General features: G+C 33.3%; 3 protein-coding genes across 3 annotated transcripts; all 3 read right to left on the reverse strand.

The window, feature by feature from the left end:
• Positions 1–335: 335 nt before the first annotated feature.
• On the reverse strand, positions 336–1,271 carry LOC311171251 (olfactory receptor 4P4-like; the record flags this gene model as incomplete). Its single annotated transcript, XM_084233902.1, has 1 exon — positions 336–1,271. One exon carries the CDS (start codon positions 1,269–1,271, stop codon positions 336–338), a length of 936 nt encoding a protein of 311 aa, XP_084090028.1.
• A 9,022-nt stretch (positions 1,272–10,293) lies between these two features.
• On the reverse strand, positions 10,294–11,229 carry LOC311171217 (olfactory receptor 4P4-like; the record flags this gene model as incomplete). The annotated part of the gene is made up of 1 exon (XM_084233871.1): positions 10,294–11,229. One exon carries the CDS (start codon positions 11,227–11,229, stop codon positions 10,294–10,296), a length of 936 nt encoding a protein of 311 aa, XP_084089997.1.
• Positions 11,230–16,521: 5,292 nt separating this feature from the next.
• LOC311171830 (olfactory receptor 4P4-like) lies at positions 16,522–17,469 on the reverse strand (the record flags this gene model as incomplete). Its single annotated transcript, XM_084234877.1, has 1 exon — positions 16,522–17,469. The coding sequence occupies exon 1, from the start codon at positions 17,455–17,457 to the stop codon at positions 16,522–16,524; it is 936 nt and encodes a 311-aa protein (XP_084091003.1). The 5' UTR covers positions 17,458–17,469.
• Between the last annotated feature and the right edge of the window lie 200 nt (positions 17,470–17,669).

Here is a 17,669-nt window from a genome sequence, read left to right on the forward strand (position 1 = left end):
TTGTACACAAATGATTTCTAAACACAACTAATGGATATTTATGTGATGCTCTATGTGAAATTTAAAGGTATTAATTTAATTTTAGATTTCAATATTTCTAATAACAGGGACTGTGTATCACATGTGGTCTGGCCAATATACCCAAAGTTTTACACAGAATTATTATTGAAAAATATTTCTTTCAAAACACACTCATCCAGCAACTATTACAATAAATTATCTCATTCATTCTACACAATATAGTGATGGACATATCTATGAGATATTTCTTAATTTATTCATTTACATCAAGCCTGTTACTTTTATGTGGTTGCTTAACTATAAGTATCTTCAAATTAATTGTGTTCTTCCTTGGAAAATAGTGTTTGACACCAAACTTTTCTCATGGCATTCTTCATTTCTGTATTTCTCAGTGTATAGATTAAGGGATTGAACATGGGAGCAATGATTGTGTAAAATAGTGCAAATACTTTATCCTCGGAGTAAGTAGTTGGAGGTCTAAGGTAAGCAAAAATGGAAGGACCAAAAAATAAGATGACCACAGTGATATGAGACCCACAGGTAGAAAGGGCTTTGCGTCTTCCCTCAACTGACTGATTTCTTAAGGTGAATAATATAACAACATAAGAGAAAAATAAGACAATGAAGGTAACTAGGGCAACCAAGCCTGAATTGGCAATCACAAGAACACCAGTAATGTAGGTATCAGTACAGGCAACTTTAAGGATTGGGAGAATATCACAAAAATAATGATCAATTTCATTAGGACCACAGAAAGGCAACTGAATAACCATAGAAAACTGAGGAAATGAATGGATAGCTCCACCCATCCAAGCAGCTAAGACCAGGAGATTGCATCTTGACCTGTTCATGATAAGCATGTAGTGGAGTGGTTTGCAGATAGCAACATAGCGATCATAAGCCATGGCAGTAAGAATGAAGACCTCGATGCTTCCAAAGAAATGCATGGCAAATACCTGCAGCATGCAGAAATCATAGGAAATAGTCTTTATCTCAACCATCAGGTCAGCAATTAATTTGGGTGTAACAGTTGTGGTATAGCAGATGTCCATGGAAGACAAGTGGATGAGGAAATAGTACATCGGTTGTTCAAAAAGAGGACTGCATCGAATGGAGACAAGGATCAGGAGGTTCCCTAACAACAGGACAATATAACAGAATAAGAAGAGCACAAAGCAAAATATTTGTATGTTCTTGTTAGAAGAAAGTCCCAGAAGAATGAATTCTGAGACGTTTCTCTCATTTTCCATACTTTGAAGTTTGATGTATATTACACAAGTATGTTATTTATCTGAAATATAACACGAAATTTGGAGAATTTAGAAAAATATACAGCATGAACACATGATGTAAAATTTATCAAAAATAAACAGATACTTTGATGTAAATTATATCGATTTATTAAAATAACCTTATTTTTCTTTTTTATTTTCTTACAAAATTTTATAATGGGAAATACTATATATTTTAATCAACTATATCAGTAATGATTTGTTAGTATCAAAGTATTATTTTGAAAATTTAATTAGTATACAAGATTATGTTGGATAGCAAAGACTTTTTAATTATAAACAATGTTTTTTAATATAAATATGTGTACCTAATTCATAAGCTCAACTTTACTTTTTCTACTGATAATGGCTAAACTTCCTGAATTTCCTGCATGAATCCTCAGGAAATATAAATATAATTAAGCATTCCAATCTGAGTGCTGAATTTAAATAGTTCACAACTCACCATTGTAATATGTAGTGATGCATTGCCAATAGATTTTGCTAAATAATATAATTGCTGTTATATTAAATCACATAGAATGGCTAAAAATCATATAGCAAACGAATGTGAACTAATGACTGAAATTGTGAAAATGGAGAGGCGAATTTATTATTTCTCCTATTTACATTTCATATTTTAAAAATATTTGATGTATGGATTGTCATTGAGGTTTATGATGGAAACTATTAAAGAATAAATGAAATCATTATGTTGTCCAATTGTGTTTACATTATCCATATGATAGCTTTTGCTAAATTCCATGAATTATATATAATCTATGGAATTAAAGTCAATAAGTGAAGACAATACAAAGGGTAAATTTCAACAAGTTTTATTGTCAGGTAACAATGACATTTCTTGCAAAGATAAATGAATAAAACAATCACAAATGTTCTATTTTGTATGTGATATGTAATCTTAAGTCATTATTCAATCAGTGAGTTAGGGATACAGAGAATTCAATTCTAGGAGATGTTTTAGTCAGTAATGAGGAATTTTCTTTCCCACCAGGGTTACAAAAGGTATTACACCTTCATTTTAGTCTGTATTGCATGCCATTCTTACACCTAGCGCCCAGGTGTTTATTTGGTTAAAAAAAAAGATTTTTATAGTCCAGTTACTTGGAAATCATCAACTCTATTGATTCTCCTAATAAATATGTATATGGTCCATAGCCTAAGAAGCTATTGTAGTTGTCAAACAGCTAACAAGTAGGCATGCAAAAGTTGTCAATACTCTAGGTGGTAACTCCTCTTAAATAATTATTTTAAAGTCTATTTCTCAATGGAGTAACTGTTCGTTTGTCCTATTTTGATTTGAGAACAACTATACTCATAAAGTGTTTAACAGTTACCTTGACTAAATTTAGAGGAGTGGGCATAATTGACCTGTCTTTACTCAATTGCAACTGGTACTGATTCTTTGTTAATGTGGTATTTATTGTTAGACTTGTAGATCCATTTATTTATCTAAAATAATTTGATATAAAGAGCATTATTACACAAGTGGATGTTAACCATGTAAGGGTAGAAATCACTTGACTAAGCTGAATCTCTGATTTCAAACAGCAGAGACACAGATCAAGAGAACCTAAACAACATCTCAGGATTAGAAAGTAATACTCTAAGGTTATAGAAGATAGTAATTCTTATTCTCCCTCAAACTGACAGTGAAATTCTTAAGAGAGAATCAAGAGGGACAGCAGAATGATGTCATGGAGAACAGCAATAAAGAGGTTATTTTCAACCTTCATCTGAGTATGAAAGAATATGCCAGATGTTGGAGTACCAGAATATCCCGTATGTCTTTGTGAGTATTTAAATATGTGAAAAGATATAGAATTGTTGAAATGTTCATATACTCTAGAATTCTTGATTCTAAAACTGTTCAAATAATTTTTGTCAATTTTATCAAAATGTATATTGGTTAAACCAGGAGACTTGCTAATTTTTTAGATCATCGTTGATATTTAATCTATAAAATCTCAGAAAATTACATTCTCTAATCTATGGGGACTGGATACATGATTATTGTCATAAGAAGAGGTAAAAGGGATAAGGAAAAAGTGAGTTGAGTAGAATTACTGTCATAAAAATAACGTTTGAACACAGAGATATTCATGAAAGCTTCTGTGTGAATACCAAAGTCCTATCAGGCAATCACTGAATAGCAGAATAGGAGCAATACAGAAATATTGGGGAATGTTTGTAATCAAGAGTGTGATACTTGAGCTAATGTTTTCATCTCTTTAAGCCTCAATTTTCTCATTTTACTATGAAAATATCATTGCACAATTCAGAAATGTAATTAGGATTATGTAATAGGTAATAGGAAATACCACATTGACAATTGAAGGCAGATGTTTTTTTATTATGACTTTTCTCCTTTGAGTGATTACTTTAGAAACATAGAAACTGTCATGCACACGGATTTTTCCATCAAATCAAATGGAAAAGTTAAGAAAGAGAACAGAAAAATTCACAGCATGGACTTAATCCCTGTGACCAGGTAACTCTGAGTTTCAACTACTGATTACTGAAATCATTAAGCTACTTGTATGGTAGATTAATCCTCCTGGGGAGTGTGTAGCCCTACTCAGTGGACTTGTGCACTTTGCAGTATAAAATAAAGCCAAACAATTACTTTATGCTTTGTATTATTGAATAATAATCTCGAGTGCACTTTTCCTTACATCACTAGAACGTTAATAATGTTTCCACCCATATTATCATATTGCATCAGAATGTAGCATGGTCTAAACTTACCTTACTTGAGTCAGATGAAGCAATATATTTTAGGATGGCAGATGTTTTGAATAATAGGATTTTCTTCATTTTGGAGATTTCAAGAATAGTCAATATTATTTCTCAGTAGTAACAGGGAGGGATGACATAAAAATGAGAAAGAGTGATAACAAAATTCACTGACAATCGAACATGCTATAACTTTTGTTCCCTGTACTCAAGTGAAATTATGCTTGCAATTAATTCATAGTTAAAGCTGAAGGATGCTAAAACCATTTCATGGCAATAAAAATAGCATATGATGCAAAAAGCTAAAACCTTTAGGCTGAAACTGTATAGAGTAGAAGCTTATGATTAGCCAAGCACATGATTGGAGAGACCCTCCAATACCAAGGTGTCATGTTAGTTGATTAACTACCATATATGAGTGTCTGTCGGGTAATTTCAGGCTGCATAAGGAATAATTCCACCCCAATACTCACTTAGCCACACTGTCTTCAGCATCAAAATCTGAATAAAATGCAGTGTTACAAAGCAGCAAGTCAAACATGTCCAAATGCTTTGACAAGGTTTTAGGATCCTCCACCTCTCATATTCTTCTACAGGCGTACAAGGTAAGTGGACTTCAAATACTCATGAAAGCTATTAAATATGTAAGAGGTGCATCTTTATTCCCATGAAAATGTGTTAAGAAATTTAATGCTGACTAGCAACTCTACACTAGCTCACAAAAAATGTTTTAAAAATGCACTTTAAAAATGTGTTTTAAAAATGCAAAACTAGCCCAAGTATTTAGATCCTAGTAAATGTCTATTTTAGCCCATGCTTCAATAAACTGTGGTTCAGAAGGACAGAATATAAACTTAGTGACATTGCAAGAATTAATAGGTTTTTGAAAGCTGTAAATAACTATAATCCCTAAGGTCTTTGTTTATACACAGACTCATACCAAATATTGCTAAACGACTGACCTTGGTGTTGCCCCAGGTCTCCCCGAGAGTTTATTTTCCATATAAAATTCACTTGCCTCCTGTGTTATTTCCCTAGAGTGCAAATGTCAGTTAGAAGGAGCTCCTCATGAAATTTTATTCTGAGCTTTCAGCTTTCTGAACACAGGAGGGAATTAGTTAATGTCAGGAAAATATAATATGTGGTTGGACAAAGAGAACTAATTACTACTGTTGAGAGTTCAAGTATAGAGCCCAATTAAGATCCTAGGTGTGTAGAATTTATAAATCAATAAAATCAGTTTCCTAAAATATATTATTGACATAACATACCTAGACATTAATATTGTAGAAATAGGTAGTTGTAGAATGAAGAGCAAAGAAAAAGAAAATGGAAAAACAAATGTTATTTTCTCTATATACTTGACTTTGAGGGAGAGAACAGAACATACTGTGAAAAAATAAGGGGAAGGAAGCCCTTAAAATACAGCATAGAATTTATCTTGATTTCCATTCAGTTATTTCTCCTGTCACTGCACATTTACAGGGTATTTGAAATCAGTCTCAACTGCAGGCACTGGAGTTCAGTTAGTTTCCTTATATAAATAAGTCATATATAATTTTCTTATGTGTTTCATAAAACAACAGGTAATCAAATTTTATAGCATCAGTCTGGTTCAGGTAAAACTACTTAGCATAACAATAAGCAGAATTTATTCAGAAAAGTTGATGGTGAAAGTTTACTATATTACTAAGTACACATAATAATGCATTTTTGGCATAAATATTAACTCTACTATCTAGAAAAGAACACAGAAGTTTCTTGACAGAAAACAACTATCTCAAAGAGCAAACTGGCAACAGACAGAAGAAAATGAGTATTTCTAAACTGAGTGAATATGAGTTTTAAAGGTTAGTAACACTGAAGGCTCTTCTAGCATTTCAGCACAGAACATTTCAAGACCCAGTGTCTATTGGCTGCTCTTCCACATCATGGCTGCTGTTGACCAAACTTTCCTTAAGCTGATGTGTATCAATTCACATATTGAGCAGATAGCCATTTCTCTATCTGCTTCCTGCACAAATATACTTTAGGACACCATTACGTACTTACTGAGATATCACACTAACATTTTCAAATATTGATTATTATATATTGACCTTATTTTCCATAAAAGTGCTAAATTCAGATTTTAAAGAAAATTGTTTCCCCAATGGTGGCAACAGCTAAACAAGGAATGACATTCAAGAGGAAAACAAGAGACCAGAGGATTTGGCTATTCTACACCTATTTTATTTTAAGTCCCTGACCACTAGGTGACTTCCATGACAAATACTGCAGTTGATACATTTACTAATCTTTATGTGTTCTCATAAAGGGTATTTTACACATACCCTGACTAGACTCAGACTAGTTAAGGATGGTTAGCTATCATGTTGTGGAATAAGCATTTCTCTCAGGATTTTTCATTTCCATATCTCTTATCATGAGATTAAGAGACTAAGAAAGGAGCAATGATGATGTAGGGAACTGTGAACACTAAATACAGTATGATACCTTGGACTGTACTTGGGACATAAAGAAAACATAAATGCAATTAGTGTTTTGAAGAGATATAAACAATCCCATGTTTACTACAGCATTATGCATTATAGCCACTCTTAGGAAATAGCTTAAGTGTGCCTTGACAGATGAATAGGTAAACACACACACACACACACACATACATGCACACACATGCAGGCACACACACTGGATGTTAATCATTTTTAAGAAAAGATAGAAATCCTGTCATTTGCAACAACACAGATGGCCTGTGAGAGCACTATGTCAAGTAATAGGCAGAGAAAGACAAAGACAATATGACCACACTATATGTGGAGTCTTAAAAATAAGTGGGTAGATAGAAAGGACAGGTGGATGCCAGAAGAAGGGCATATGAGTGGTGATCAAAAGAAACAAACTTAAAATTCTAAAATAAATAAGTCCTGGAGAGGCAATGTCAGCATGGTGATTATATTTAGCAATAGTATATGTTATATTTGATACTTGCTAGGCAGATATATCTTAAATCCTCATCACAGGAATATTATGTAAATATTTGAGGATGTATGTTAACTATAATTTTCATGATGATCATTGCATGATGCTATGCTTATAACAAATAATTATACAGCTGTAACTGATGTATACCTGAAATTAATATAATGTTATATGGCAATTATATCTCGCTTTTAAAAAGAAAATGCTCAGGGCCTCCCTGGTGGCCAAGGGGTTAAGATGCAGCCTACAAAGTTATCCGTGGTCACTGCAGCATGAGTTGGATCCCTGGCCAGGGAGCCAACCACATGGTGCTGCAGAGCTCTCCTGACTTGCCTGATGCTTCCCTCAGCAGTGTATTTCAGTCAATCTGCCTTTTCTGTTTCACACACTATCTCTGGTGAATCTTCTAACCCCCCCACACACACCTCTGGCCTGTACCCCAGTTCTTGTATGCATAAATAAATAAATCTTTAAAAAATACTCTACTCATTAAATGTGTCAGCCTCTGTAAGAAATACTAAGTGATTTCTATGATAATTTTTGGTTTTATACAACACTAAAATCTCATCAAAAGTGAATTTGTGTTTAGATTTATATCAGAAAATGTCATTAGGAAAAGACCGATGTTGTTTTCAAATAACAATTTTGATCACTGAAAATGTGCTAAAGTAGAACTGCATATCATTAAGAAAATATGATAATGAAGACAAATAGCCACGTTTGAAAGAGTTCTTTAAACCAATTTTATTATTTAATTATCTGTACTTTTATTTCTTTTTAATTTTGTTCCAACTAATTAATTAAACATTGTATAATTTATTTCAATTTTTTGTTCATTAGTAACCGCTCAGAAGATAGTTTATACAATTCCTCTCTGTTAAACACCTCTACTTAATTTTTATCTCCCTTGTTACTTTTCTGCTCTATATGACTTCTGATATAGCTCTGGCACATCAATTTGATCTCAAGCATTTCTTTTATGTATTTTAAAACCCTTTCAACATTTAATCTATCTCCCTTTTCTTAAAAACCTGGTATCTATTATCTTTTCCTCAGTAATATGTATTGTGTTTCATAGTGGATGTTGAAAGAATTTTAAGTGATTCCATTAAGCAAATAAAAGAGGTCTTTGGTAAATCTTTTTGGAAATCCATAGAAAAAAAATTTTAAGATTTGTTTTATTTATTTATGCATAGAAGAGCTGGGGTATAGGCCAGAGGTGCAGGGGATAGGGATGAGTTGATTCACCAGAAAGAGGCAGAGTGGGGAACAGAACAGGCAGATTGACTGAAAAACACTGCTGAGGGGAGCAGCGGTTCAGACAGGAGGGGTCTGCTGCACCATGTGTGTCAGCTCCGTGGCCAGGGATCAAACTCATGTTGCAGTGGGTGCAGATAGCTTCACAGTGCTGATATTTTACCCCTTTCACCACTAGGGAGGCTCAATTTCCCTACAAAATCTTTCTCTGAATTCTATTTTTTTTCCCAATGACAAAATAATTTGCTGTCCCACAACTTACTTTTAACCAAAACAATGTTTTCAGGGTATTTTTGGGATCACAGTTCAAATGAGCAGAAAACAGTTTCAAAATAGCCCCATATTGGACATGGGAACATCCTCCCCCGGAAAAAAGACGCATCTGTTACAATGAAAGCAACCTAAATTGACACATCATTATCACCCAAAATTCTATTTTTTATTAAGATTCTCTCTGGTGATGTACATTTTATGTACTTTGACAAGTGTAATGACAGGTATCTATAACTGTATTTAAATATGAATCTTTCACTGACGAAAAGTTCTCTCTATTCAACTATATTCATTTTCCCCAATAATCATCCCAACTAACTCTTGGTATCTAAAGAACTTTTTAATGTCTCCATTGTTTTGCCTGTTCCAGAAGTTGCATGGTTAACATCACGGAGAAGGTGGTCTTTATATTATCTTCTTTTGCATGCTTAAGTTAATGAAGTGGCCCCCACACCTTTCCATGATTTCATAACTCACTTTGGTTTTTTTTTTTTTTTTTTTTTTATAGAGGCATGTTTATTTATTTATTTGTTTGCTTGTTTGTTTGTTTGTTTATACATGCACTGGATACAGTCAGAAGCTTGGGAGGGTGAGAGAATTCACCAGAGCCAGAGCAGGAAGCAGAGCAGGCAGAAGGACCGAAGTACACTGCTGAGGGGAGCAGCGGGCGGCAGGAGAGGTCTGCGCGCCACGTGGGACCCTCCTCCAGTGGCCGGGGAGCAGCCGGGGATCGAACCGGCGCCACAGAGGCTGCGGGCAGCCTCGCAACCCAGCGCTCAACCGCTGCGCCACCGGGGAGGCCCTCACTTTGGTTTTTGGCTGAATAATATTCCCTTATCTGGATGTAACACAGTTGATCCTTTCACCTTCAGAAGGACGTCTTAGTTGCTGTCAAACTTTGTCTATGACTATTATGAGTAAAGTCACTATAAATATCCACATGTAAGTAAAATGCTCTTATTTTGGGTCTGGATCCAATGACTAGCCATTTACTTGTAAAAATAGGCAGGTATGTTGTAGGTATACATTTACCTTTAGTTATTCAGCTTAAGTTTTACATGAATTTTTTTAAATTCTGGTAAATGAGTGGAATATTAGCCATTCTGTTTTCAACATCATGAATTATTGGATTTTTTCTTCACTAGTTACTGCGGTTTATTTCAACAAGCTTAGGAATGCTGACCCACAGGAGCCACTTTAAAACAAATTCTACTTTAAGATTGCTTTGTAACACAAAGGATTTCCACATGCCACTAAAGGATGCTTATGTGAATGCTCTACTGAGAAAATAAAGATATTTTAATTTTAGATTCAACTTATCTAAATCAAGGGAATTTTTGTTACATGGGTGTGTCCAAAAAGCCCAGATTTTTAAACAGAATTATTATTCAGAAACATTTTCTTTCATAATTCCCTCATAATTATAGTATTGCAATATATAATTTGGCCCAGATGTGTGTGTGTGTGTGTGTGTATGTTTCTTCAGTTAACCCTGTAAGTAGGGTTTATATATAGTCATACCACTGCACAAAAATTACTAAGCATCGATTTAATTTGCACATTTAAAGAAAAGTGTTAGTTTAGTGGCCACTTTAAATTACTTATTCTAATTCTCTCACTCATTCTACTCATGATGGTGATTGAATATAAAATCTATGAGATATTTCTTAGTCTATTCATTCACATGAATCCCTTTATTTTTATATGTTTGCTAATTATATGTGTTTTCAAATTAATTGTGTGTTTCCTTGGAAAACAGTGTTTGACACCAAACTTTTCTCATGGCATTCTTCATCTCTGTATTCCTCAGTGTATAGATTAAGGGATTGAACATGGGAGCAACGATAGTGTAAAATAGTGCAAATATTTTATCCTCAGAGTAAGTAGTTGGAGGTCTAAGGTAGATAAAAATGGAAGGAACAAAAAATAAGAGAACAACAGTGATATGAGACCCACAGGTAGAGAGGGCTTTTCGTCTTCCCTCAGCTGATTGATTTCTTAAGGTGAATAATATAACAACATAAGAAAAGAATAAGACAATAAAGGTAACTAGGGCAACCAAGCCTGAATTGGCAATCACAAGAACACCAGTGAGGTAGGTATCAGTACAAGCAACTTTAAGAACTGGGAGGATATCACAAAAATAGTGATCAATCTCATTAGGACCACAGAAGGGCAACTGAATTATCATAGATAACTGAGGAAATGAATGGACCGCTCCACCCACCCAAGCAGCTAAGACCAAGAGATTACATCTTGTTCTGTTTATGATAAGCATGTAGTGGAGAGGTTTACAGATGGCAACATAGCGATCATAAGCCATAGCAGTAAGAATGAAGATCTCAATGCTTCCAAAGAAATGCACAGCAAATACCTGAAACATGCAGTTACCAAAGGAAATGGTCTTTCTCTCCACCAGCAAGTCACCAATTAACTTAGGTGTAACAGTGGAGGTATAGCAGATGTCCATGGATGACAAGTGGATGAGGAAATAGTACATTGGTTGTTCAAAAAGAGGACTGCACCGAATAGAGACAAGGATCACAAGATTTCCTACCAACAGGGTAATATAACAGAATAAGAAGAGCACAAAGCAAAATGTTTCTATATTCTTGTCATAAGAAAGTCCCAGAAGAACAAATTCTGAGATGTTTCCCTGGTTTTCCATGCATTTGAGTTTGGTGTAAGTATACACAAATAACTTATCTGAAACAAATAAAACACACATTTTGAGTAATTATAACAATTTACATTATGAACACAGGTGTGTAATTTTATCAAAATTTAACATAACTTATCAATACATAGATTAATGTGGATACTTTTAAATTATGTTGACTTGTTAAAATAAGCTCATTTATTTTTTATTGTCTCATAAATATTTGTGGAAATTTTATAAAGAGAATGACTATATTTTTCAACTGTATCAGTAATGATTTTAAGTATCTATGTGATAATTTGAAACACTGTTAATAAATCCCGATTTTGTTAATTAGATAACAAAGTTTTTTTTTAATTATAAGAATGTTTTTGCATATATAGCTAATGTGTGTACCTAATATAGAAGCTCAACTTTCCTTTTTTCTACTTCTATGTGGCTAAATAACATTAATTTTTTAAAATTGAATCCTCAGAAAATACAAATATGTCTAAACTTTCCTATCTGAATGAACAATTTAATTTGTATACAGCTCACTCTGTTGTAATATGCAGCCATGCATTGCCAATGGATTATGCTAAAGCAATATAATTGCTATTGTATTAAAAGCTATAGAATGGTTAAAAGCCACATAGCAAAAGAATGTGAACTAATGACTGAAATTGTGAAATCTGAAGACCAAATTATTTATTTCTCCCATTTACATTTCATGCTTTAAATCTATTTATGTGTATGTAATGTGATTGAAGTTTATGATGGAAATAATTATAAAATAAATAAGATCATTACACCAGGTATGTTTAAATTGTCCATATTGTAGTTTTTGTTAGAAATATGTGTTTATATATAATCTGTGGAATTAAATGGCATTAAGAGAAGATAATATAGAGGGTGAATTTAAACAACTTTATTATCAGGTAACAATGATAATTGTTGCCAAGATAGATAAATGAAACAATCATAACTTTATACTTTTGTACATGATGTGTAATCTTAAGGCATTATTAAATTAATGCCGATTGAGTTAAAGATAGTGAAAGTCCACCACCAGCATGTTTTAGTGAGTAAGAGAATTTTCTGTCCACACCAGGATTACAAAAGCTATTACCCCTCTACCTTAGTTTGATTGAATGTGACAGTCATACCTGGGCAGCCAGATGTCCACTAGAAAAAAAAAATAACTTTTGTACTCAAGTTATATACAAATCATAAACTCTAGTGATTCTCAAAATAAATACTCATGTTTTATAACAGGAGGCTTTTATAATTGCCAAATAAATAATAAATAAGCATGTAAAATGGCTAATACTGTAGGAAATATATCCTATTTTTAATGATTATCCAAAAGTCTAATTTCACAATGGAGTAACTTTTAGTTTGTCCTACTTTGATATGGGAACAACCATAGTCATCCAGTGTTCAACAGTTAATCATGACTAAATTTAGGGGAGCAGACAAAATAGACCTGTCTTCCACTTAATTGCAACTGATATGGATTCTTTGATAATATGGACTTTTAATGTTAGTGTTAGATACATTTATTTATCTAAATAATTTGATATAAAGAGAATGATTACATAAGTAGATGTGAACAATGTAAGGATAGAAATTACTTGACTAAGCCAAATCTCTGATTTAAAATAGAAGAGACACAGAGTTCAAGCAACATCTCAGGATTAGAAAGAAACAAACTGAGAATCGAGAAGAATGAAATTCTTATACTTCCTCACCCTGATGGGGAATTTCTTCAGTGAGACCCAAGAGGTACTTCAGAAGGATGTCTTGGTGTAAAGCAATGGAAGACTATTTTCAACCCTCCTCTGAGTAGAAAAGAATATACCAGATAGTCAGGTATCAGAATATCCAGTTTGTCTTTCTGAGTATTTTTTTTTAATTTTTATTTTTTTATATATTTCTTACATCATTTTTCATTTTTGCACAATGTATGCATTTTCATTTTGGTTGTATTCCCCATAAAATCGCACCCCCCTTATTTCTGAGTATTTTTATATGTTGAAAGATAAGGAATTATTAACATGCTCATGTACTCTAGAATTCACTGAATCTAAAAAGATTCAAGCAATTTATATTCAATTTTACAAAATATATATTGCCTAAACCAGAATTCTTGCTAATTTTCTAGATCATCATTGACATTTTATCTATAAAAACTCTGAAAGTGACATAATGTTATCTATGGGGACTAGATACATAATCAGTGTTGTGGGACAAGGTAAAAAGGGTAAGAGAAAAGTGAGTTGAGAATTACTGTCATTAAAAATAACATTTGAACACAGAGATATTCGTGAAAGCGTCTGTGTGAAAATTGAAGTCATAATTGATGATTAATGAATATCAGGTAATCACAGCACAGAAGAATAAGAGCATCACAGAAACATTGGGGAGTCTTCACACTCACTAGTGAGATGTTTGAGCTAATGGTTTCATCTCGTTTAGCTTTGTTTTTCTCATCTATATAATTAAGATATCATTACATCATTTAGAAATATATTAGAAATTATGTAATAGGTGATAGGAAATACGCCAGTGACATGTGAGGTCAAGGCAGTCATTTTATTTTTATAGGTTTTCTCCTTTGAGTGATTACAGTTTAGAACCATCGAAACTGTCATGCACACTGATTTTTCCATGAATTCAAATGGAAAATTGAGAAAAAAAGCAAAAAGATTCACAGCATATGTTTAATCCCTGCGACCAGGTAAATCTCAATTTCAAGTATCCATCACTGAAAACATTAAGCTAGTTGAATGATAGACGGATCCCCTTGAGGAATTTGTAGCCCTACTAAGTAGCCTGTTATGTTTTGCAATATAAAAATAATGTTAAAGAATTAATTACCTTGCATCTTTGGTAGTACTGGAATAAATCTCGAGTGCACTTTTACTGAAATTACTAGAAAAAGAATAAGGTTTACATGACACATTATCTTAATGCATCAGAGTGTAGCATGGTTTAAACTTACCTTAATTGACTCAGGTGATTTAATCTATTTTAGGATGAAAGGTGTTTTGAAATATACGAATGTCTTCATTTTGGAGATGTTCAAGCCATGCTATTTCTTAAGGGTAACAGTGAGGGTTGAACAAAAATATGAGAAAGGGTCATAATAAAATTTGCTGACAACTTGAGCCTACTATAACTTGTGTTCCCTGTTCTCAAGTAGAATTTTACTTGTAAATAATTCATAATTAAACCTGAGGATGTGAAAAGCATTTCATAGTAATAAAAATAGCATATGCTATAAAAGAGGTAAAACAGCCAGGCTAAAACTTTATAGAGTAGAAACAGAAAGCATATAGTTAGCTAAGCACAGGGTTGGTGAGACCCTCCTCTTATCAAAGTGTCATGGCTAATTGACTAACCATCTGATCTGAGTGTTCTCAGGTAATTTCAGGCTGCCTGTTCAAAAATCCCACCCCGATACTCACTTAGCCATGTTGCCTTCAGCATCAAAATCTGAATAAAATGCAGAGAGTTACAAAGCAGCAAGTCAAACATGTCAAATGCTCTGAAAAGATTTTAGAATCTCCACCTCTTATATCCTTCTACAAGCCTTTAAGGTAAGTGGACTTCAAATACTTGTGAAAGCATCAGAGATGCAAGAGGCGCATCTTTATGCCCCAAGAACACAAACTAGGAATTTAAATGCTGTTCTTAAAAACTCTACACTAACTCACAAAAACTTTTTAATACATTATTTTCAATTCCTGACAAAGCTAACTCAAGTGTTTATGTCCTAGTAAACATCTATTTTAATCCATGCCTCAATAAAATGTGCTTCAAAAGGACAGAATATAAACTTAGTGACATTGCCAGAATTAATAGGTCTTGAAAGCTGTAAATAACTATAATCTCAAAGGTCTTTGTTTATACACAGATTCAGACCAAATGTTGGTAAACCACTTCCCCTGGTGATGCCCCTGGTCTCCCTGGCAGATTATTCTCCATATAAATGTCACTTGCCTCCTGTGTTATTTCCCTAGAGTGTAAATGTCAGAAGGAGCAACTCATGAAACTTTATTCTGTACTTTCCAGCTTCTAAACACAGGAGGGAATTAGCTAATGTCTGGAAAATATAATATGTGGCAGGACAAAGAGATCTAATCACTACTGTTGAGAGTCCATGTATGGAACCCCATTATGATCCTAAGTGTGTAGAATACATAAATCATGCAATCAACGACCTACAGAAATAACATGGCTAAGACTAACATTATTGAAAAAAAAGTAGTTGTTGAATAGAAAGTAAAGAAAAATAAAACAAAAGAATAAGTAGTCTTTTCTCTATAAACTTGGTATGGAAGAAAAAAGAATAAAGGACTGTGAAAAATGAGGTGAAGGAAGCCTCAGAGGACAGCATGGCATTTATTCTGATTCTCATTCAGTTCTTCCCCCTATCACTGGGCATTCACTGGTTATTTAGAATCACCATTATTTGCAGGCACTGGGGTTAACACAGTCTCCTTACATAACAAGGCATACTTAATTCGCTTGTACATTTATAACAACAAAAAAATCAAATTTTATGGTGTCAAATCTGGTTCAGGTCAAACTACATAGCAAAATAATAACAAAAATTTATTGAGAATATTGGCTGGTTAAAGTTAATTTTATTACTTAGTACATATAATAATACATTATTAGCATAAATCTTAAATCCACTCTGGATAAGAGCACAGAAGGTTCTTTCAATGAACTCAGAACTGCTGACCCAGGGGAACTACTTGAAAACATATTCTACTTTAGTGATTTCCTTGTAGACAAAATATTTCTAAATGCCACTACAGGATGTTTAAATGAATGCTCTATGGGAAATTTAAAGATATTAATATTATTTTTAGATTTCAACTTCTCTAATACTAGGGAATGTGTGTCACAAAGTGTTCTGGCCAATAAGCCCCAGTTTTTTTAACAGAATTATTATTTTAATTTTTTTTTCCAAAATGCACTCACATATACTATTGCAATATGAGCTTTGGTCCAGTTTGCAATATGAGTTTTGGTCCAGGTGTGTTTGTGTGTATGTTTCTTCAGTTAACCCTGTAAGTAGGGTTTATATATAGTCATACCACTGCACAAAAATTACTAAGCATCGATTTAATTTGCACATTTAAAGAAAAGTGTTAGTTTAGTGGCCACTTTAAATTACTGATTCTAATTCTCTCACTCATTCTACTCATGATGGTGATTGAATATAAAATCTATGAGATATTTCTTAGTCTATTCATTCACATGAATCCCTTTATTTTTATATGTTTGCTAATTATATGTGTTTTCAAATTAATTGTGTGTTTCCTTGGAAAACAGTGTTTGACACCAAACTTTTCTCATGGCATTCTTCATCTCTGTATTCCTCAGTGTATAGATTAAGGGATTGAACATGGGAGCAACGATAGTGTAAAATAGTGCAAATATTTTATCCTCAGAGTAAGTAGTTGGAGGTCTAAGGTAGATAAAAATGGAAGGAACAAAATATAAAAGAACCACAGTGATATGAGACCCACAGGTAGAGAGGGCTTTGTGTCTTCCCTCAGCTGACTGATTTCTTAAGGTGAATAATATAACCACATAAGAAAAGAATAAAACAATAAAGGTAACTAGAGCAACCATCCCTGAATCAGCAATCACAAGGGTACCATTGATATAAATATCAGTACAGGCAACTTTAAGGATTGGGAGGATATCACAAAAATAGTGATCAATTTCATTAGGGCCACAGAAGGGCATATGAATTGCCATAGATAATTGAGGAAAGGAATGGGCAGCTCCACCCACCCAAGCAGCTAAGACTAGGAGATTGCATCTTGTCCTGTTCATGATAAGCATGTAGTGGAGAGGTTTACAGATGGCAACATAGCGATCATAAGCCATGGCAGTAAGAATGAAGATTTCAATGCCTCCAAAGAAGTGCATTGTAAATAACTGCACCATGCAGTTATCAAAGGAAATGGTCTTTCTCTCCACCAGCAGGTCACCAATTAATTTGGGTGTAACAGTTGTGGTGTAGCAGATGTCCATGATGGCCAAGTGGATAAGGAAATAGTACATTGGCTGGTCAAAAAGAGGACTACATCGAATGGAGACAATGATCATAAGATTTCCAACCAATATGACAATATAACAGAATAAGAAGAGCAAAAAGCAAAATATTTCTATGTTCTTATTAGAAGAAAGTCCCAGAAGAATGAATTCTGAGATGTTCCTCTGGTTTTCCATACATTTGAATTTGGTGTACATTATACATGTTAAGCTATCTGAAACAAATAAAACACAAATTTGTAGAATTTATAACAATTACAGAAAGAACAAAATGAGGTACAATGAGAAAAATATAGATTAACATCTATACATTGATATTAATTATGTTGATATATTAAAATAACCTAACTTATAATATATTAAGTAAATATAATATATAACATACATTA

The sequence above is a fragment of the Talpa europaea genome, assembly GCF_964194135.1.
Source record: "Talpa europaea genome assembly, chromosome: 1".
NCBI classification, from domain to species: domain Eukaryota; kingdom Metazoa; phylum Chordata; class Mammalia; order Eulipotyphla; family Talpidae; genus Talpa; species Talpa europaea.